The sequence below is a fragment of the Trachemys scripta genome, chromosome 6, assembly GCF_013100865.1.
Source record: "Trachemys scripta elegans isolate TJP31775 chromosome 6, CAS_Tse_1.0, whole genome shotgun sequence".
NCBI classification, from domain to species: domain Eukaryota; kingdom Metazoa; phylum Chordata; order Testudines; family Emydidae; genus Trachemys; species Trachemys scripta.
In genome coordinates, this window is record NC_048303.1 from 67,472,564 (window position 1) to 67,496,219 (window position 23,656).

General features: G+C 39.6%; 2 protein-coding genes across 8 annotated transcripts in view; one reads left to right on the forward strand and one right to left on the reverse strand.

Moving 5' to 3' along the window:
• Positions 1–15,659, forward strand: part of DCP2 (decapping mRNA 2) — a 40,545-nt gene extending 24,886 nt beyond the window's left edge. For 2 of the 3 annotated variants that reach the window (XM_034773027.1, XM_034773029.1), the window contains exons 8-11: positions 3,817–3,949; positions 4,360–4,461; positions 5,086–5,137; positions 6,036–12,924. In XM_034773027.1, coding sequence (XP_034628918.1) covers positions 3,817–3,949; positions 4,360–4,461; positions 5,086–5,137; positions 6,036–6,199 — 451 coding nt within the window. In that variant the 3' untranslated portion in view covers positions 6,200–12,924. Of the gene's footprint in view, positions 1–3,816; positions 3,950–4,359; positions 4,462–5,085; positions 5,138–6,035 lie in introns of all 3 variants that reach the window. The other variant, XM_034773028.1, reaches the window with a different exon arrangement.
• MCC (MCC regulator of WNT signaling pathway) overlaps positions 13,208–23,656 on the reverse strand; it is a 321,315-nt gene continuing 310,866 nt past the window's right edge. For all 5 annotated transcript variants that reach the window (XM_034773020.1, XM_034773019.1, XM_034773022.1 and 2 more), the window contains 2 exons: positions 18,802–18,924; positions 13,208–17,017 (listed from right to left, as the gene is read on the reverse strand). In XM_034773020.1, coding sequence (XP_034628911.1) covers positions 16,837–17,017; positions 18,802–18,924 — 304 coding nt within the window. In that variant the 3' untranslated portion in view covers positions 13,208–16,836. The remainder of the gene's footprint in view (positions 17,018–18,801; positions 18,925–23,656) is intronic.

Here is a 23,656-nt window from a genome sequence, read left to right on the forward strand (position 1 = left end):
GGACCTCAGGAGGTCATCTAGTCCAACCCGCTGCTCAAAGCAGGGCCAATTCCCAACTAAATCATACCTGCCAGGGCTTTGTCAAGCCTGACCTTAAAGACCTCTAAGGAAGGAGATTCCACCACCTCCCTGGGTAACCCATTCCAGTGCTTCACCACCCTCATAGTGAAAAAGTTTTTCCTAATATCCAACCTAAACCTCCCCCACTGCAACTTGAGATCATTACTCCTTGTTCTGTCATCTGGTGCCACTGAGAACAGTCTAGATCCATCCTCTTTTTGGAACCCCCTCTCAGGTAGTTGAAAGCAGATATAAAATCCCCCCTCATTCTTCTCTTCTGCAGACTAAACAATCCCAGTTCCCTCAGCCTCTCCTCATAAATCATGTGCTCCAGCCCCCTAATCATTTTTGTTGCCCTCCGCTAGACTCCAATTTTTCCACATCCTTCTTGTAGTGTGGGGCCCAAAACTGGACACAGCTCTCCAGATGAGGCCTCACCAATGTTGAATGATCATGTTCCTCAATCTGCTGGCAAGGCCCCTACATATACAGCCCCAAATGCCGTTAGCCTTCTTGGCAACAAGGGCACGCTGTTGACTCGTATCCAGCTTCTCGTCCACTGTAACCCCCAGGTCCTTTTCTGCAGAACTACTTCCTAGTCATTTGGTCCCTAGTCTGCAACAGCGAACGGGATTCTTCTGTCCTAAGTGCAGGACTCTGCACTTGTCCTTGTTGAACCTCATCAGGTTTCTTTTGGCCCAATCCTCTAATTTGTCTAGGTCCCTCTGTATCCTATCCGTACACTCCTCCCAGTTTACTGTCATCTGCAAACTTGCTGAGAGTGCAGTCCACGCCATCCTCCAGATAACTAATGAAGATATGGAACAAAACCAGACCCAGGTCCGACCCTTGGGGCACTCCGCTTGATACCGGCTGCCAACTAGACATGGAGCCATTGATCACTACATGTTGAGCCCGACAGTCTAGCCAGCTTTCTATCCACCTTATAGTCCATTCATCCAGCCCATACTTCTTTAACTTGGTGGCAAGAATATTGTGGGAGACCGTATCAAAAGCTTTGCTAAAGTCAAGGAATAACACATCCACTGCTTTTCCCTTATCCACAGAGCCAGTTATCTCATCATAAAAGGCAATTAGGTTAGTCAGGCACGACTTCCCCTTGGTGAATCCATGTTGACGGTTCCTGATCACTTTCCTCTCCTCCAAGTGCTTCAGAATTGATTCCTTGAGGACCTGCTCCATGATTTTTCCAGGGACTGAGGTGAGGCTGAATGGTCTGTAGTTCCCCAGATCCTCCTCCTTCCCTTTTTTAAAGATGGGCACTACATTAGCCTTTTTCCAGTCATCTGGGACCTCCCCCGATCGCCATGAGTTTTCAAAGGTAATGGCCAAAGGCTCTGCAGTCACATCTGCCAACTCCTTTAGCACCCTCTGATGCAGCGCATCCGGCCCCATGGACTTGTGTTCATCCAGTTTTTCTAAATAGTCCCGAACCACTTCTTTCTCCACAAAGGGCTGGTCACCTCCTCCCCATACTGTGCTGCCCAGTGCAGCAGTCTGGGAGCTGACCTTGTTTGTGAAGACAGAGGCAAAAAAAAGCATTGAGAACATTAGCTTTTTCCACATTCTCTGTCAATAGGTTGCCTCCCTCATTCAATAAGGGGCCCACACTTCCCTTGACGACCTTCTTGTTGCTTACATACCTGAAGAAACCCTTCTTGTTGCTCTTAACATCTCTTGCTAGCTGCAACTCCAAGTGTGATTAGGCCTTCCTGATTTCACTCCTGCATGCCTGAGCAATATTTTTATACTCCTCCCTGGTCAATTGTCCAATCTTCTACTTCTTGTAAGCTGCTTTTTTGTGTTTAAGATCAGCAAGGATTTCACTGTTAAGCCAAGCTGGTCATCTGCCATATTTACTATTCTTTCTACACATCAGGATGGTTTGTTCCTGCAACCTCAATAAGGATTCTTTAAAATACAGCCAGCTCTTCTGGATTCCTTTTCCCCCTCATGTTATTCTCCCAGGAGATCCTGCCTGTCAGTTCCCTGAGGGAGTCAAAGTCTGCTTTTCTGAAGTCCAGGCTCCGTATTCTGCTGCTCTCCTTTCTTCCTTGTGTCAGGATCCTGAACTCAACCATCTCATGGTCACTGCCTCCCAGGTTCCCATCCACTTTTGCTTCCCCTACTAATTCTTCACCGTTTGTGAGCAGCAGGTCTAGAAGAGCTCTGCCCCTAGTTGGTTCCTCCAGCACTTGCACCAGAAAATTGTCCCCTACACTTTCCAAAAACTTCCTGGATTGTCTATGCACAGCTGTATTGCTCTCCCAGATATCAGGGTGATTAAAGTCTCCCATGAGAACCAGGGCCTGCGATCTAGTAACTTCTGCTAGTTGCCCGAAGAAAGCCTCGTCCACCTCGTCCCCCTGGTCCGGTGGTGTATAGCAGACTCCCACCACAACATCACCCTTGTTGCTCACACTTCTAAACTTAATCCAGAGACTCTCAGGTTTTTCTGCAGTTTCATACTGGAGCTCTGAGCAGTCATACTCCTCTCTGACATACAATGCAACTTCCCCACCTTTTCTGCCCTGCCTGTCCCTCCTGAACAGTTTATATCCATCCATGACAGTACTCCAGTCATGTGAGTTATCCCACCAAGTCTCTGTTATTCCGATGACATCATAGCTCATTGACTGTGCCAGGACTTCCAGTTCTCCCTGCTTGTTTCCCAGGCTTCTTGCATTTGTGTATAGGCACTTAAGATACCTCGCTGATTGTCCCACTTTCTCAGTCTGAGACAGGAGTCCTCCCTTCTTGCACTCTCCTGCTCGTGTTTCCTCCCGGTATCCCATTTCCCCACTTAGCTCAGGGCTTTGGTCTCCTTCCCCCGGTGAACCTAGTTTAAAGCCCTCCTCACTAGGTTAGCCAGCCTGCTTGCGAAGATGCTCTTCCCTCCCTTCGTTAGGTGGAGCCCGTGTCTGCCTAGCACTCCTCCTCGTCAGCTGCCTTTTTGGCCGACGTCCCCCATTCAGGACACTTGTAGGGCTGCCACGTGGTCTTCAGTTCACACATTCACTTTGCACTATGCAGTCGTCTCCCAGACCAGGGATGATGCCGGGTTAGGCCGGGCTGTGCTTCATCCCGAGAATTTGTGGTTTCCTACCCACCTCCAACAGATATAGCTTGGAATCACTTATTGTGGAATACACATGAGCAATCACTCGAAGAAGAAAAGACAGTTACCTTTTCTGTAACTGGTGTTCTTCGAGATGTTGCTCATGTCTGTTCCACATCCCTCCCTCCTTCCCCTCTGTCGGAGTTGTCTGGCAACAAGGAACTGAGGATGCGGGGGGCGTGCAGCACCCCTTATACCGCGCCATGGAGGTGCCACTCCAGGGGTCGCTGGGTTGCTCCCCTATGGGTACTGCTAGGGAAAAACTTCTGGCACCGGTGCACGTGGCAAGCACGCACACCTATTGTGGAATAGACATGAGCAACACATCTTGGAGAACACCAGTTGCGGAAAAGGTAACTATCTTTTACTTGTCACATACTGTTGCTTTATGAAGTCATATTTTTTCCCCTTTGTGCATAACTCTTCCCCAATAAGCAAAGCCAGTTTAGTGAGTGGAGAGAATATTAAGTTTAAGCTCCAATGTTTTTCTGCTTTAGCTTATCTTGTAAGATTGTCTGGAGAAGCAGAACAATGTGTATTTCTGTTCTGATCATAATAGTCTTGAATCAAAGTTCTTCTGCAGATAAAACTTTTTTTTTTTTTTTTTAATGGGATAGATCCAAACTTCGTTATAGCCAGCAGGTGTTTACAGATGGCTCTCCAGGAGACCAGTGGACAAAGTACAGACAACCACAGCAACAGAAGCCATATAACAATCATTCTGAGATGTCTGAAGCTCTAAAAATAAAGGTAGGTTTGATTTCCAAATCCATTAGATTTGTTTGGACCCCTTAAAATCAGTGGTAGTGCTTTGTTCAGACTCACTTAATTATTATTATTTTTTTGTAGGGGGAGATACTCTTGGGTTTATTTCTTTAAGTGATGGGACTTCATTATATCATGGAAATAGTATTGTCTAGTGATTAGACCAGGGAACTGGGTATCAACAGATGGGAGAGTCTTTTCCAACCTCTGCCACTGGCTTGCCGAGTAACCTTGAACAGTAGCTATAACTTCCTTGTGCCTCAGTTTCTAATTCTTAAAATGATTTGAGGTACTTGGATGAGAGTTGCCATATAAGTGGTATCATAATATAGTGGGATATGACACTAGCACTTAACTTTTATTTGTATTACCTTTTTTGGGTGTGGCTGACTCAGAACATGAGGGGTAATGGTAGAAAGCAATATCAAGACACTTCTAACCAAAAGAAGAGGACAAATGGGGTCCACAGTCAGCCAACGAAACAGAACCATACATTGGTAAGATTGACAGCAATAGTTCTTGCATTAACAAATTTTGGTGACATTTAACTGTGTGTGCAAACTAAGGTTTTGGTGATGGAATGTTAAATTGCACGTCCATGAAAACAGGTCTTAACGATAGTGTTCAGTGTACGCACTGCAGTTGACGTTTCTCATCCCATATACATGTACACTTGCAGAGTATTGAATAATATAATTTATCCAATTCACATTTAGTAATTGAATTCTAATGCATATTAAAGTGATCCTTCCTGCGATATTCCAGGTATTTGACAGAGAATGGTCTAGTATTGTACATTGCAATGGCAAAATATCTGCTGCTTAAAAATGAGTGTATAAATATTTTACTGTGGTGTATGGCAAAACCACTGTGTTTGAAAATGTAAAGTATATGCCTAGTCACTCCCCTCCTTTCTGCCTGGCTACAGTTTGAAGTGTAGGCTTCAAACCTATATCCATGGCACAATGGGATCAAGTTCTGCCTCAACAAACCCTAAATCCCATGACATTAACTTATTCAGTCACCATAAAAGACCATTAATTACGTTTATTTCCTTGAGTACTGTTAAAATTAAGGCAGGTATTTTGAAGAGTATAATGTATGCTCACTTTCTTAATCAGAAATGTGAAAAAAAACTTAATCCAAGAAGACTTCAGGATAACTTTGAAACAGGCAAGTATATTAATTTTCATTTGTATGTGAACATACTAATTTTTCACTTGAAACAATTTGAGACTGCATCAACTTATTACAGTACATGCCGAAAAGGGAAACCTTTTATTAAATGAAGGTTTAAGATGCCTTACCTTAGTTGTGAAATCTGTAGGATGGTGGAATTTACAATTGCTCATAGATCCCGTTGATGCAGAAAGTAAAGCACTGTATATCTGGGCTGGGTCTCAGGGAGGCATGCCATGGTGGTGACCATTTGAATAGGTCACTGAAAAGGCTTCTCATGGTAGTATAGGAGCTGGAGCATCTGATGCTGCTGATGGTGCAAGGGCTGTTCTGAAATTGCCACCACCCGACTTAAGGCCCCTGAGGGGCTCTCCAGCTCCTTCTCCAGTCTCCACTTTGGAATGGGACTGTGTCCAAGCAGTTTGTCACCCTAACTCAGGGGTTGTCAATAGGCAGATGGCGGGCCAAATCCAGACCGGCAGATGCTTTTGAATGGACTGCAAACTCTTTTTATTTACTGGTTGTTTTCTCTGGAATCTGGACCTTGACTATACCTTGACCAAGAAATTTGGACCTTGGCAAAAAATTATTGCCCTAACCTGTGCTTTACAGAAGAGAATTAAACATTTGGGTAAAAACTGCTAATGTAACTCCTACAAAACTTGTTTTGACCACTAGGTGGCCAATAAAGATAAGGAATTCCTTGCTACGCTTTTTGTTTGAAATGATGACCAAACTGATAAAATTGCCAGTGTGAGTAAATGCTAATTGAACATGTACAGCTTTTTAAACCTAAATAGTAGCATATTTTCAATGACCTCTTCATTGATCAATACCACTTAACTTTCAACTTTAGAACCTATTTTTGTCCTTTTTTTTTTTTTTTAAGCAGATGCAGCAGCGTATGATGTGTGTTTCTCCATTGAAGACCTGCTGGAACATACAGAGGCACACTCTGTGGCATGTAATGGTCATTACAAAATCACTTTCTCATCAAGAGCTTTCTTGAGCTTCAAGTTTGACTATGATGCCATAATGAAAAGTTTTGACCTCTGACAGCAAACCTATTATGGATGAACAAAAATCAAAGACTGACCTTTTGCAGTTGAGTGGGTTTCTAATCCAGCCTTACTCGTTCTCAGGTGTTTTTATTTTTTTATTTTTAAAGCAATGCAGGGACTGAAAGATGATTTGGAAGGGTTCATTCTCTGCAGTATGGAAGTGGCATAGTGAATTGTCGCACTTTAAATGCAGTTCCGCCTTTATTCACGAAAGTACCTTTCCAGTGTTTGGTTCACTAGTTCCTGCTGTTGCATTAGAGGGCATTTTTTTTTTTTTTAAACTTTGAAATATTTTAGTGTTGGCTGTATACTAACACACTAAACTTTGAACCTGCTCTGATGTAAAGTTGTTGGAACACTCAGTCTTTATTTTCTAGTACTTTGCTGTAGTATAGCAATTAAAGTAATTCTCAGAGGACACCCATTTTCTCTATCCCAGCAATGTTGAAATCTTGGAGCTTCTGTGCTTAAAAGAATTACAAATTTCAAGTCTACTCGTTTGACCTCATCTTTGCAGTTCTCTTCTTCTCTCTGGTTGTCTGCCGATGTTCTCTCCTCTCCATCATGCTCGAACTCATTTTAGAATGACTTGCAACTCAAAACTAAATCCACAGGGTCCCATTCTGCCCTGACTTACACCTTTTCCTCCTCTGTCTTCTGTGAGGATACGCTTGCTGGACAGAACTTGGCCTTTCACACGTACTTGTTTCTGTTCTTCCTTTGTGTCCATTAGAACTGTTCTCCCGTAGGAGAAAGTGGGATGCGAGCCTTTTTTCACTTGCAGCTACTTTTAAGATGCAGAAAGGAAAAGCTAAATTTTGTGGGCGAGGCGATTCTTATGTATCGTGCTGAATGTAAATAAGCCTCTGCAGGTCCTGCTGAGGGAAGGGGAGGATTGAGGCAGATACGTGGATGACTAGAGAACGTCACCTACCACCTAATGGCTTAATCAAGTTTGCAATAACTGTTCATTATTGTGTTCTATACTGTTGTCCTTGGAGGTGTCTAGTGTAATGTGTGTTTTCTCTCTCTCTCTCTCTATATATATATATATATACACAATAGTATTGAATTCGATATTGCAGTTGCATCTCAGTATCTGAAAACTGTAACAAAAATGAATAAGGCTACAGCGTTTTAATAAGTATATCAAAGATGTGAAAAAATTAGCAGTAGGAATGCAAATGATATTAAGTAAAAAAAAAAAAAATTAGTCATACATCCTTGCATCATGATTTACTTGAGAGAGTTTTGAATATACATTTCAAAAGTATTTTATTGGGGGTTGGAAGCAAATGAAACTCCTCACTTGTCTCAGCAACCAGTACCTATATTCTCCCCCCCCCCCTTTTTATTAAAAAAAGAAGAGGATGGTTCTCTAAAATTAAGCTAGGTGGGTATGATATGTAATTTGGAGGACTGAATGACTAAATTGTCTTCTATCAATGGCTGTTCCAAGGCTGCGTATCTTCTGTGGTCAGAGAATGTATGTTCACCCACAGACAGCCTTTTATATCTTTTTGGTGTGGTATCCACAAAACACAATCCCTGTCTTCTTGCAAACACCCTATAATATCTATTATCTTATATTTGTCCTCAATAAATAGCGTGTTAGCTTATTTTTATCTTCTAATCTTTTCATCCCTTTGGACCAGGGAATCTAGTAATTTTCAGTTGTTAAAACATTTCCCATTAGCCAGGAAAGCTGGACTCCTCTATCAGTTAACAGGAGAAATAGACTCCAGTTTTTCCATTTGGATAAGAAAGTCTTACAATGGGTCAGTTTACTTTTAGAATAGTTGTTGAAGTGACTCTTTTGCTTCACCTTGGTGTGGCGGCAGCGGCGGGTTGACAGCCAGAAATAATGTTCGGAGGTTGCTTAAATCAGTAAGGCCCAGATCCTCAAAGTTTATTCAGGTTGCCTAACTTACAGTAATGTTTGTGGGAGTTAGATCTTCAAAAAGTATTAGGTACCTGTGCCTAAATGCATATGTCCTGTTATTTAATTGAGGGGGCTGGATAGTAAAGTTGGAGAGGGCTGAATGTGTCAATTTTACCTATTCAGATCCAAATGAAAACAAAGCTTTGTTCAGTCCTCTTAGAGTAAGTAGTTGATTTCAGGGCTTTGGAGCTGTGCTCCGGCTCTGCTCCAGCTCCAGGCAAAAACCTGCAACTCAACTGCTCAGTGCTCCGCTCCAAAGCCCTGATTGATTTCCTAGCAATAAGTGTCTAGCTCATAAGGAATCAGAAGTTAGCACTCAGACCTCCAGGCTGCTAATGCCAGTGAGTTTAATGAGACTCTCTTAACGCATGATTAAAAATCAAGCTTTGGAAAACTTTATTTCTGATTGGTAGATTGACTTTTCAAATATGTTCCTTTTATGCCTCTTCACTTAATGCACCATGAATTAATAAGGGGAAGATTGATAGAGCTGTGTGAATTTTAAACTTGAAACTTCCACTTGATGACAGTTTGGGATGTGAACTGGCTCATAGCAATATGAGAGGAAGCCTCTAAAGTGAGGTAACTGCAGAGTGTGCATAAGTGGGATATGCCTTACTGGGATCACTAAGTGTAGATGTTTTTGTTTTTTTTGTTTTTTTTTTTTTTTAGGCAAAAGTTTTCATTTATTACAAAAATACCTGGCTTCCTCACTGAGGAACCCCAAACAAAGGCTGCAGAAAACAGGCCTGATTTTATGAAATCTAGCATAAATGTGAGTTGAAAATAAATTTGATAAATATGCAATAATTTCTATTTCTTTGTGTACAAGGTACTGTTTCAGAAATATGTATTGACACAGTTTCCTTCTTTCTCGAGGTCTCAAACAGCTTATTAAATGTGTTTGTATATGACCTGCCTTTGGGTTTCAGGGTGCCCTGCACTGTGAACATTTCAGATTGTTTACTCTTACTAGTTTTGTATGTCCTTTTTATGTGTTTTATGTTCAAAATGTTAAATGAATCATTTTATACTTTGTATTCCAAAGTGTAGGAGTACACCTTACAGGAATGTCTGTAAAAGAGTGAAGAAATAGCAAATGGATGATTGAGTTTCATTCAGTGGATTTTTTGGTTTTCAGAGTGGGTGGGCATTTGGTGAGGCAAGATTATCTAGTCCAATTGACTGTGAATGGACTTCAGAGATCTAAGTGCTTGTTGGTGTGAAGATGCTTGAAAAGTAAGCATGTCAGTTTACTGTGCTTGGAATAAAACAACTCACCTGCAGTTGCTAATCAAATTGTCGCTCACTCATTTGTGTCCTTGAAGTTAAGAATCATGAAATTATGAGGAAGAATGTTTAATGGACAAAAAGCTCAATGCAGGTACTGGAAATTCTGGAATTAGTTCACGTAGCAGTCACTAGTACTACATAAACAGTAATTTATTTTAGTTTTTTAGTGCAGTTGTATGCATTTTTCCCCCAATTCTTTTTATGCAGTGTGGAGTTTTGGTTTTTAATTTTGGAGGATTTTGTGACTATAGACTAATTTAGCATGTTTTGTAACTTGATTGTCTTTAAAAATTTCCATTTTTCAATACACATTGCGTGCTATTGAATCCTGCACAGAGTTTGAGCTCTGGAGATAGAGGTATGGAGAGGGGAAAATATTTTAATTCACAATTGAAAGATTCCCTTTCTGTATGTTTAGTTTATAGTAAGTCTCTCTTACAAAACTACAGGTTTACATACCGTGCTCTGATCGTAGTTTACTTTGGAGATCTACAAAAACAATGTTCACTGTGTTTACTCTTTGACTGTTTAAAATGCTGCATGTATAACCACTGCATTTGAATGTTAAGGCAGACTGTGCAGTCTGGTTATTCCTAACATGTTTCCAATCAGATTGTCATTTTAATATGAAAAGTGCATTTTCTTCTGTGATCACTGATTTTAAGTGGGTTTTTTTCAGTGTGATTTGCCCCCCAACCCCCACTGCCTTCATCTTTGGCTGGCCTGAATCAAGCTCTATATCCATGTTGGAACTTAAAGTGTTACTGTTGGGCCATATGGCCAGTTTTATAGTGTTAGCTCAGTGAGCTTTTCATTTTTAGCTACCTGGTTCAAATCCTGATTTAACAAATCATACTGATTACTTCAGTCTAGGAGCTAGAATGTCTTGAGTTATTCCAGTGTCTTTTCTCTGGGCTAACCCCAAGGTGCACTAAATTTGTAAAACTAAATTTACTGGAATTTATTCTAATCTATGTTGGGAAGCCAAAACTTTTGGAAAAATGAGCTTGTGGAATAGTATAAATCTCCTTTATAGACTTAAGTAATTTGCAGTTTAAACATAGGCACAAGACTGTTGTTTTAGCTTTGTTGATATAGGTTTCAAACTGCTTTTGGAATTACACTAGACGAATTATTTTTTTTTTCAACCTTTTTGTGGACCTTAAAAAATTTCAAATGGAGGTGTGGGCCCCTTTGGAAATCTTAGACGTAGTCTGTGGACGCCCAGGGGGCTGCAAATCACAGGTTGAAAACCACTGCCCTGGACTGACTTTGAGTCTACTTCAGCATTTTAGTGTTGAAGCAACCAAAATATTTAAGATGTGGAGTTTATGCATGAAATTAATTCACCCATAATAGAAAGTGCACTATGAAGGCTCTCTTACAGTAAACGAGGCTTAGAAAGTTAAGCACTGGTCATGCTCCCCCCCCCCCTTTTTTAATATATATTTGTAGCAATGTTCTTATTCATCAATGGAGGGAGCAAGAGAATGGGCTAAAAGCTAGTATTTGCACTGTTTTTTATACTGTACGTAAGCACTGATAAGAAATGCAGTGTGTTCTTTTCCAAGTGTGCATTTCACTACTGTTCCAAGTAAGTTATAAGCCTTACTGTGAGGGTGTGATACTGCATATGTAGCAATTCCTTCCTTCATAGTCACATTCAGCATCATGCAAGAACAAATGTCTCAATTTTAAATGTTGTTCTACTGACCTAATGCTTGGGTTTAACTTTACAGTGACTTTAGAAACCATGAAAATCAATGTTTGCTTTTTTCTTTAATCTAATGTGACTCCAATTTTGGGACAATCTGTAGGAAACATGAACCAAAATGATGGCACGTTCTGTATTACAGAAAGGCCTATGCTCCTGATAGTTTGCCAGCTAACACATACAGGATATTTGGGGAAGGAGCAGGATGGGATTTAAGGAGTTTTACTCAATGGCTTGTGAAGGTATCTGTTCAAATGATTTCTGGCTGGACAGGAAGAAAAAACATACCATTTGGTAATTCTGCAGGAAAAAGAACTTGTGTGTAGAAATAACTTGTTCATATTTAATTTAACAAAACTATACCATGAAATTGTTTAAAACATTCATACTGTATGAATTATTTGTTCAAAAGGTAAATTGTACAAAGAGGTGAAAACTAACTTTTAACTTGCTAGTCTTTTATTACATATCTTTTAATAAGATATAGAAATCATGGTCTAAATGTTGAAAGTGCCACAAATTTTGTGATGAGAAATGCAACAGGTTTTTCAATGAGATGTTGATGTACATAAAATGCTATAATTAAAACTTAATTTGCTTTGCTGATTGTGACAAGAACATGATTGAATCTTGTAAGCTCTCTTGAGGACATTCGGATAGAATTATTACACTAGGAGGGGATCACCTTTTATTCTCACCAGTTTGGAACAGTCTTGTTACATAAAAAAACATTAGATGAAATGGTATGCTAATAAATCCTAAGAGCTACCTGATTTCTAGAGAGCAAATATATTTCTCAGTCTTCTAACAGACAACCACATACAATATCCAAAGAAAAATTATTCCATGTTGTACAAAAAATGTCTAAGTTCTATGATTGTCTTGCAGAAACATAAGCAATGACAAGGATTAGTTCTGGGATGAGGAAGTATTCTGTTGTATAGGCCAGGTATGAGTGATACTTTAAGAATGAGGTCCATCTTTACTGGTGGTAGGTGTTAAATGCTCATATTGGCTTAAAAATGTATTTGTAGTATTATGCTAATTAAACATGAAAAGTTACAGTTTTATTCAGTTTCTATGAGCTAGTCCTGAAGAGCACCATTCAACTCTTAAAATTTAGGTAAGATCTGTAACCATACTAACAAATATTTACATGTATTTTTGAAGCATTGTGTACATTCACTGATCTAGAAATTGAAGCACATCGTTTGTTAGACCATTAACATTTAGAGTCATTGGCTGTTCCTTTGTAATTCTGATAGTAAAAAATGCTTTAAAGTATGACTGGATAAAATTGTTATGTTCATACTTCATTATTACAGTAACTGTTGGCGGTTTGAAATTTCATGTCTGTGCAGCTTACAACCTTACACTGTAGAATGTTTTGACTTATATTGCCTTAAATGCCCAGTAGTAGCACTGATTCTACATGTGCCATTTACAAGCGCGCTAAAGTTAAAACTGACTGGAGCTGGATTCTGAACTTTTTAAAGACAATGTGAGCAGGACATAAGGGGATGCTTTTGACAATGTTTGGAACCTTGGATGAGAGGATTTACTGTCAGTGCTTTTGAAGTATTTGTGAAATGGAGTGATTTGTCATTAAAAGAATCAAATGTGTTCAACTGTCTATATGTACCCTTCCAATGTATAATTGGAGGGCCTGTTTCATATTCTTCTTGTACATATTCTCTATAAATTTAATGAGGTATCTGCAGACCTACTTTTAAGTTTAATACAGTCCTGGGAAGCTGTTCCTACTTTTTTTTTTTTTTTTTTTAATAAAGTATAGGGGAATGGAAAGGTGGTAAAACTTCTGTTTTTCTACTAAGAAAACAGAACAACTCCACTTAAGGCATCTATACTAATGTTGGAATTGACATAATTTAGGGATATTAAGATTTTTTTTTAATAGCATTGTCAAAAGTGAAAATAGGTAGGTTCATTTAGTCTGTACCATCTATCAAATCTTCAATACATGATTGTCAAGTTAAGTTTTAGAGTGTATGTAACTAGTTACAGGACTGAAACTAATAAGTGAAACCCATACATTAGCATTAGAAATATTTATTCAGAATATAAGAACATTTGTAAAATAAAAAGTATTATAAATGTCTCTGTATAAATAAATGCAGTTTTTACAATTCTATATCAAATAAACACAAAACTATTTTACAGCAGCTAAGGAACTAAAAAGCAGAACACGGTTAAGGCAAATCAATTAGGTGAAAAGTCTCTAAAATTACAACATATAGTACAATGTTAAGTGACATTTTTAAATGAAAAACTTCCAGTATAAACAGTGGAATACTGACGTTAATGCAAACTTAGTCACATGTGCTTTCTAATAACTAACAATACATTCAAGCTGGTGTAAAGGTTTTTTATACCTTTTTAATTAGAAAAGTACTTTTTCAGAACAATATGAAATATAAAATTTCATGCACTGTATGACACTCAATTTTTAAAAAGTCATAAGAACAAGATACAAATTAATACTCTTGCACTTGTCTGTTAAGAGACTGAAGGAGAATTGAATAGGTTCTTATAAATAGAACCTAACTTATCTATTGAACTCAAATGAGGTTTTTTTTTAAATTGTGGGAGTTGGGTGGCAATGTCTACAGGTGATGTAAGTTACTTCTGAAGATAGAATGCACACTTGTCAGTTCAGATAAAGACTACATAATACTTCAAGCTGGTGTTTCAAACAGTTGCATAATTAAATATTAGGTTTTGGAATTTACTGTTTTAAGATGGTCATTTTTGTAACTAGGGCTACTGCTACTTTTAACCTCTTACAAGAAGCACTAAAACATTGAACACAAACTCTTGATTGGTGTAAAGCTATTTCACCACTATTTCCTATTGGTCCTATCCCCACTCCCTTTTCTAATATACTAACAAATGAAACAGTACGTTGTAGGTACCCACATCTCCCTTTTAACTGTTGGAGATTCCATGGCAGAGGCTGTGACAAAGCAAATACTGTCTTGCTCATCATCATGGAAGAAATGTTGGGTAGGTTATCTTTAATCACCTTGATATGGATTATTTGCTGTAAATTTTACATCTTTATAGCATTCTTAAAATGTATTTGAAATAAAACAAATTGCTAAAAACAAACTCAAAAGGCAGGTTAAAATTGGCACCATTACAAAATAATATGTAATCCTTGTGATTTAAATGAGTTGGGAAACCTGTACATCATTCCTCATCCCTTTGAAATCTGAGTAAAGTTCTGGCTCAATATTCCTGCCTAATAAAATTGTCTATACACAGGACAATTTTGGAGAGCGACAAGGCAAGCCTAGACTGTGTGGTCATATAAAAACTTCTACCTAATTCAAAACAGTAAATACTCTACTAAACAGAACCCCTTTGCCTGAATAAGGGGACTACAGCTTTGGACCTATTATCTAGCCACTTCCATCTAGACTTAACCCTCACCATCAGACTTAAGGACTTGAACACTGCTGCCTAATGTAGGGCTGATCTCCAGGAGGTAAAGTTGATGGCTTGAGAGTCCTTGAACCTGTGGGACCTGGCTTAGTGCATCTCTCACACTATCATTTCTAAGTAGGGTTGCGCACACATTCCTTTAGCACCAGCAAAGTTAGTTCCCTGTGGTTGCAAGTCAGGTAACAGGGCTCTACCAGGTGGCCCTTCATTTGTAAATAATGCTGTTTCTTTCATTTATGCTGGTGTAGTCAAGAGGCTGGGTTTGGCATGGTTGCAGCTTATGTTGTTTCAGATTTGCTACTCAACCTTCACTGATTTTAAGGAAAGAGAACAGCAGTTGCTGAAGGGAATGAAAGCATTGGAAACCAGCATTAAGAACCATTGAAGTTTAAATCTCACCTAAAGCTGTTTTTAACCTGCTCCTTAAAAACCTGAAAGCAAATCCCCTTATTGTCCCTGCTTAACATCTGGGAGCAGCAAAGCATGATACCAGCTAGGAAGGCCAAAGGCTTAGTCTAGGCAAGGATTACTCAGGGTAGAGAGCCATGGCCACAGCTCTTTGGAAATACTTTAAAAGCGAAAGAAGCTTTTAGAGAGAAATTCACATCACTTTAAACAGGTCTAGGAAACTCTAGACAAGTCCCAAAACAGACCAAAAAAAAAAAAAACCAACAAATTCCTGTGACAGGTGGGAATGACAGCAGACTTTTGAAAATCTATTTGCCAAGGAAAGCACCTCAATCTTGATCAATACTAAACATACTAGCACTGTAGTAATAATAATAAAGTTAACTGATGCCAGGTTGATTAAACTGATGAGGGTGGTTTGTTTTGTTTTCTCACTGTCTGAGCACTTAAAAGTCCTGTGAACAAGGCCCAAAGGAGCTGGGATGAGTGCCATGTCTGAGACTACACCTTCTGCTTCCTAGAGGTGGCAACCTGATCTCTGTGCTTCACTTAGCCTCATTCAGTCTTACCATGTGCTAGCTAGCATGACATGAGAAACGGACTGGCTTGAACAGAGAAGTCCACACATTATAACACTAACTTACTAACAAATAGCCTATAAATGTAATTTTACAATAGCCATCAGAAGGCTGTGTTCATATAATTTCTACTCACACTGTACTAAGAGCCAGCCATTTGCTCACTCATTTTGTGTGTATCTATCTATGTATACTCACATTCGTGTGCATTTATTTTAATATTGAATAGGTACATTCCTTATAATAAGTACCTTTTTAGACAGTCCCTCAAGTGCAGAGAGGGTTTCTGCCTCTTGGTCACACACAGGTGTAATGGAACATTATGCTGATCTAATACTCTGCACCTAACAGAGGCTTCTTTGAGGAAAACCTTGTCTATAATGTAATGTATTTTAGAAAAATAAATCCAACTTTTTCTACATTGACTGTCAGCACTACCCTGTAACATGAAGGACAAAAACTTCCCACCCAATCTTGGCCCCCACACTGTAAATAGAAAGCATGTGGCTACATACAGCCTGTAAGGGCATAAGAAATAAAACAGCATTGTAGACTTGCAGCAAGAGCTTTCTAGTTGCTGTGATCAGGAATCCTGTCTGGGTAAAACATCTCTGAATTAGCAGGAGTGATCCTCCTCCATCTGCTGGGCTGTGTGGGGAGAACTGCAAGTTTGGTGCAGGGTACAAACCGGGCTGTCATCTTGCACACCTCCCCCTCACCAACCATATACATACAATAGATGTAACAGCAAATCATACTGCAAGATTTCAGGACAAAGAGAACATGGGGGCTGGGAGATCTATCAAACTGGCTTAATCTGTGCCTAAACATACAAAAGCATCTGAATAAGTGCGATTTTGGCATTGTCTGAGGAGTAAATTAAAAGCAAGGGAATGCATCAAGATCAAAATGAAAGTGGAGGGACTGCCACCCATTAGGATTTGAGGATGGGTGATAATCCTGCATGTGTGTGTATATACATAATCACATGTACTGTGAATGACTGGAAACTTTACCTTCAGACACTGTCCATTTCAAGCAGTGATCAATAAACAATCCTTTGCTAAAATAGTCTCCCCATTCCTCCTGGTTTGATTTGACAAAGCCACAAGGCTGATCTATGCCTGTTATGTTTCAAATCCTTAATAGTGTTTACTACCTAAAATCAGTTATAGAAAAAAAAAAAAAGAAACTGGTTTTTAATGGCACTAATTGTCATCATATATATAATTTTAAAGCGAAGTTTCATTGGTGTGAGGTCTTGAGTTCTCTTCCTCCAGCAATGCTATTCTTTGTTTGAGCATCCTCACTTGAGTCTCATGCCTCTCAACCATGGCCATCATTTGTGACTCCAGTTTCTTCAGTTTGTTTTGATGCTTCTTCTTTGCTTTTTCATAAGCTGCCACAAGGTTACTGTTAGAAACAGACAGCAATACAAGATCATTCAACAAAACTAGCTCTAGCTAAGCACCTAGAAACAGACACCGAAAATCAGTGGCCACTTTTGAAAATTTGGCAAAGGGATTCCACCACTTAAAATTTAATATAAAACTTTGAACATGTTTTTTCAAGGTTTACAAAATGATTCTCTCACAAGCAAAGACCTTGTTTATAAAAAGTCTCAGCCATAGGAAAACTAATGTTCCTCCCAGAAAATAAAAAATCATCAAATGAAAGCCCGAGAGGCCCAAATCAGGGAGAACAGGGTCTAATTAGTGAATGAAAATATCTACATCAGAGGAACTCTTGGTGTTTTATTAATGCCTGTGGCATTAAAGCAACATATCTAACTGTGATAATTTATTGTGATGCATCACTATATGCTTGCTGCACTAGTGCGCTATGCAGTTCCAGGTTACCATATGATGTCTGAGCATTGTGGGCCCAATTGTTTGAGGGGCCGAGCACCTGCACCTCCCTGGTGTAGAGGCTGCTCAGCATATCACCGAGGCCTGGGCCCTCGGTGCATATCACAAAGTGTTTTGTTAAGGGGACACTGTCAGGTAGGTTTATGATCAAAATTTAGAGATTGTAAATATAAAAGATTTATAGAACATAAATGTTTTAATTAAATAATAATAATCACAAATAGTTCAATGGATGAGGTTTTTTACTGTTTTTGTCCCCTGCCAAGCGTTTCCCAAAAGTGTGGGGAATCAACAAAGGTGTGTTAGTGCCTGAGAACTAGAAGTTGACACTGACGTGTCTAGTCTCTCCATAGTGAATGAAGTACAAAAAGGAATGAAAGTATTATATATTTTTAATGCCGCATTATTTATAAGAAGGAAGGTGAGTTCTAGAGCAGGGAGGAAGGTCTGGTGGGTAGGGAATGGGACAGGGACTTGTGAAACCACTGTTCAAATCCTACCCCAGGCATGAACCTGGGCAAGTCATTTAATCTCTGTGCTTCAGTTCTGCACCTGTAAAATGGGGATAAATACTACTTCCCTGTAAGGTAATGCACTGATGAGCATGAGGTATAAGTGCCTAGATAGATCTTGAGAGTGTCCCTTTGAAGTCCAACAATGTATTACATTTAGTTGCCAAATGCCCTCTCTTCAACCTCCCCTTTCGCTCAGTAGGAGACCCCAAATGGGTGCTGGTTGAAGATCAAGTCTTGCCCGCCACCTCAATGGCCAAGACTTTCTCTAACAGGTAAAGTATGGCTCATGAGTGACAAATTACACGGTGAATGGTTGACTCCTTGAAGGAAGGGGACCAACAATTGTAACCCCTCAGTCCATCAAAGCCTATTGATGCAGACCAACTGGGAGAGGGGGCACAGTCTGTATCACTGTCAGTGCTACACTTTAAAGTACTGAGTGGGATTATGGAAGGAAACTTGATAATAGGAGAATTTGAAGGGATAAGAAGAGATGCATGAGCCAGGCCAGGGAGGTGGTGAACAAAAACTGCAATAATTCACAAACATGATTAAACGGAGAACTGTTTTATAATGGATGATATTTTTAACTGCAATTGAATCTCTCCCCACCCACCCACGAACACAGGTTATGGAGCACACGGTGACAAGGATTAGTCTCTTCCCCCAACTCTAACCTTACATTCTTCAAGACTCTACGGACAAGCAGCTGAGGATGTAGAAACTGTTCATTAGGGAAAGGAGAGGATTACAGTGCACTACCAGAATGCAGCAGAAGTCAATGTGTGCATCCATTCACTAGAAGATCCTTTACCTGTTTGCCCTTTTCAGGTCATTAACAAACTCTGCAGACTGCTGATGTCTGATTTCACTGCTCTTCGTGAGTCTCTCTAAGGCACTCACTAACTCTTGCACTCTCCCTTTCAGTTTCTTCTCTCTGCACCAGGACACAAGGAGTGAGAAAATCGGTTATCCATATAATTTGGACTTGCAAGAGTATAGACCGCATTCAACAAAGTTCCTTCTGTTAGATTTAAAGGAGGAAAACATTTTTTTATACTACTTTGATAATGCAGGAGTTAGTTTTATGAGGTTAAACTTTTGTTAAATTGATTTTTTTAGAAGCAAAACAGTAACAATTCACATATTAGGAATGTAAGATAAAAAGAAATATGAACAAACATTAGATCGTCACTGGGGATGGTCTTGTCCACACTACATGTCTCTCACATAAGCGCAGAATGTGCAATATCCACAGTTAGGAAAAGAGATGCATGGAAGAAGATATTAGTATATAGCATATTCTATATATTTAAGATGGAAACTCAGATAGTAAAGTAAACAATATAAAGAAGTTAAAACCTAAAGCTAATATATATAAAACAATTAAATACAAACATGGTGGACCTAGGATAACTAGGTAATTTGCTAGTCAAACATTTGTTTTTATTTAAAAATTCTCTTTACTAGAAAAAACTGCAGGAAGACTCACTACATAAAAGAGGGAGAAATCAATAACTAAAGAGGAAGGCTTCACTAGCATCCAAAACAACCACCCGAGTCACACCCTGCAGGAAAAGAAAGGAGGGTCTCATTGTTACGGAAATTAACAATTTCCGTACTGGATTCCAGCCTTTACCTCTGCCTAAGTTCCTATGTGATGCTGGGCAAGTCACTGAAACCAAATGATTCATAAGTGGTCAGTAGTTGTGTGTTTCTCATTTTCTGGGTGCTCAACTTGATTGCCAGGGTCTGATTTATAGAGGTGATGAGCACTCACAGCTGCAAATGAAGTCAATGGGAGCTGTGCTTTGAACATATGAAGTGCTACAGAATGGAAAGTACTATGAAAAATCAAGTGCTAGGTGCCTCAAGTTGGGCACCCAAAATTACTGGAAACTTCTGACCTTAGCACTCTATCTCCACTGGCAATAATATCAACTTATCACACAGGGGTGTTGTGAGGATAAAGTCATGGTTTTGAAGCACTCAGATACTATAGTGATGAATGCCACTGAAAAACCCACAAGGAAATGAAGAATTCTGTCTTCAGAGCAGGGTTTGAATAGCATTCAATAAATAAGACCCAGCGCTACACATTGAACAATGAGGAAAAAACAAGATGGTGAATAGGTGCTCATTACATTCATTCTGTGCACTGAATGCAGCAGGGTCCTGTGGAAAAAAGAGTATGTGGTCATGTAATTAGAGACTGCATAGTTCTAGCATTTCTTAACTTTTGAGTCCTTTGCAAACTTAATGTTCTTTTAACATATGTTTATTACATACACAAAGCTATCATGCTACCAATGAGACTATACAATTATCTACTGTAATGATTTATAGGGGGAGCATGGGTATTTTTCAGCATAAAGTAAAAAGAGCTGTTTGGAGCAGCTTCAGGATTGCATTTAGGTTCTTTGCTGCCAAGGGCATCTTTAATTTCTAGACGCAAGGTGTTGGAATCCTGAATTCATACAGTTCACAAATACTCAAGGCATATTAGATAACCTACCCAAGGCTAGAGATTAGGTATGCTGTCTGGTAAAGACACTGTAGTGAACGTGTAAAATCAAATCCCTTGTTAAAACTTTTGATTGTGGGCCTGCCTACCTGCTAACATGAGATCCACTAAAATAGTCTCCATTTGCTGTAAATGTCCCTTTTTCAGTCCAAATTGATCAACAGTATTTTTTTAATTGCACTGACATTTTGAACTTTATTGTGAATTCCATTCACTTCACCCCACTTAGGTTCTACTAAACTTTATTTACACATCTATTTTATTTGATTTATGCTTCTCCCGTTTCCCCTCTGGGCTGGCTGTACTGGTACATTGTTCCTAGGTCAGGGGCACTGTGTGTGCATGTGTGTGCGCGCGCGCAACTTTAACCGTGATTCCAAGGGCTACTTCGACACCTGAACACACTAGGGTTTTTTTTGCAGATAACTTAGAAATTAGGTGATAGGAATTAGATATAGTGCTCCTATGTAAAAAAAAGAAAAAAAAAGATTTAATAAATAATAGACTCACTCAGCTCTAATACTAACATATTCTCACATCTTGTGTCAAGTCACTTAAGGAACACTGGTTAGGTTTAAAATGTTAATGTATACTCTTCGCTACTAACTGTTGAATACAACAATTGAAACAATTATAGAAAAATCTAGATTACTTGTATCACTTTTTTGCAGTTCTTCAAACTTGGAATAGATCATTTAACTTTGGAAACGTCCTCCTAGGGTAACGCCCTATGAGTTTATACTGCATCTGCCTGGGGCTCTAGAGGTGTGTTATCTCACTACAAACAATAGACTAGAAACTAATCTTAAACAGGAGTGAAACTGACACTTTCAAGTCACTTTCACAGTATTGCCAATCCCAAAATATTCAAAAATCATTAATCAGACTCACCAAATATCATGAGATTGGCTTTAAAATCATGAGATTAAGTACAAATAACAGATTTGGGGTTCTTTTTATTTGCCTTCTGCTTTTTGAGCCTTTAGGTTTCACTGGGGTCACATTTTGAAGCTTTCTGCACAGCCACGAGGACTAGAAACTTCATTTTTCTTTAAGAATGAAAGCTGAAATCATCACATATCCACTTGACTCGAGGAGCTGCGGCTTTAAGGAAAACAATCATCATGAGACTCATGACAAAAATCATGAGAGTAGGCAACACTGCTTTTACTTCTGTTTAAAGGCTAGTTACTTTCCAGAAGGCTCTTAAACAACACTACAGTGATTGAGTTGCAGTTCTCACAGGAGGACATTTAAAACCAAACACCAAGAAAATTCCATATTTTAAAGTTAAAGGAAAAAAACAGACTTCTGAGCTATATCAGGACCACTGCAGGCAGGTAAGGAAAATAAACAGGCACAGGAGCTCTGGACAGCTCTTCCTTTAGAAAGAAAGTTGGAGGGTCAAATCTTCTAGTCCTTAATCAAGTAAAACTTCTATTGCCATCAGTACCTCCACTCACAGATATAAACATGACAGTGAACATGTGGTAACGTGTGGTCAATAACTACACACTATATACTTAAATATCTGAGCCATCTTATCCAGAGTTACACATTTGATATGCATTGACTCAGGGACTGGATTTTCTGGCATATTCTGAACAACGCTGAGCACAGATGAATAATGCAAATCATGACAAGAATCGTTGACTTTATGGATTCTGTGGATGCAGTTTCTGTTCTTTGTTCTGGAATTGGCCTGAATACAGCTGAAACCCTAAGAATTTGAGGCATAAACACATCTGATACTTCTTATATGACACTTTCTCATTCCTTCCTTTTCTCAAACTCAGAACAAAAAATGACTGAACAAAATGGTTTTCAGTTAAAATGTAAAATTGCACAGCAGCCACTGCTGTACTACCCAGCACGGGGCAGAACCTGCAACCCCTTGGGAGTTAAGTGACCTCCTCTCATCTGACTCTCATTCTCCATCCTTCCTAACCCCTGTGCTGCTTTTCATGCTGTCAACCATGACATCTATCCTGGGACCATTTGCTGGAATCTCAGAACAGGCCACCTTGGTTTTGCTCCCATCAGAGTCCTCTTTTTTTTTGCAGCATGCAGCAGAGAGAGAGGCTGGTGTTCTGGGTAGGGAGCTAGCTTTGAGAGACCTGGATTCTACTCCACCATGGACTTCCTGTCTGGCCCAAGGCCAGTGCTTTAAGGACAGAATTTCCAAGGTTTTTAGGCACCTAAAGATGTAGATATCTAATGGGGTTTCCAGAGCATCAAACCTTCTAAGTGCATTTGAAAATCTCACTAGGTGCCTAAATACCTTTGAAAATCTGGCCTTTAGTCTGTGTGTTCCTCAGTGCCCCATCTGTAAAATCATAGATTAGGGTTGGAAAAGACCTCAGGAGGTCATCTAGTCCAACCCCTGCTCAAAGCAGGACCAACACCAACTAAATCATCCCAGCCAGGGCTTTGTCAAGCCAGACCTTAAAAACCTCTAGGGATGGAGATTCCACCACCTCCCTAGGTAACCCTTTCCAGTACTTCACCACCCTCCTAGTGAAATAGTATTTCCTAATATCCAATCTGGACCCCACTACCCCCCACTGCAACTTGAGACGATTGCTTCTTGTTCTGTCATCTGCCACCTCGCGGAGAACAGCCTAGCTCCATCCTCTTTGGAACCCCCCTTCAGGTAGTTGAGGGGATAACAGCATTGCTCTACCTCACCGAGGGGCTGGGAGGAGAAATAGGTTAGATTTGTGAGGTGCAGCCTCAGATTATGGTGATGAGACTACATAAATACCACAGGTAGAGTGGGAACTTCTCTATACACGGGTAGCCCTTCCCTGGGTTTGACCCCTTCTTTTCACCTACACCTCCAAATCTCTCCCTTTTCTGAATGTAACCTAGGCTCAGTGCTTTGCTGTATTTTTTCTGAATCCCCCGTTCTCTCTGAAACAACCCCTCAACCTTCTCCCCCACCACGGAGGGATTCCTCTTTTACACGCTAAATTTCCATTCCCTTAATTTAATCACCAGCTCTTTCTTATCTTAATCACCCTGCCTCTGTTTGTAAACAAAATACTGACTCCCTGCTCCAGGGGCACATCTCCTCTACAGAACTTACATTTCACACTAATGCTGTGCTGTAGTTAAGGACCTGGGAGCTTGCACACCTCCTGTA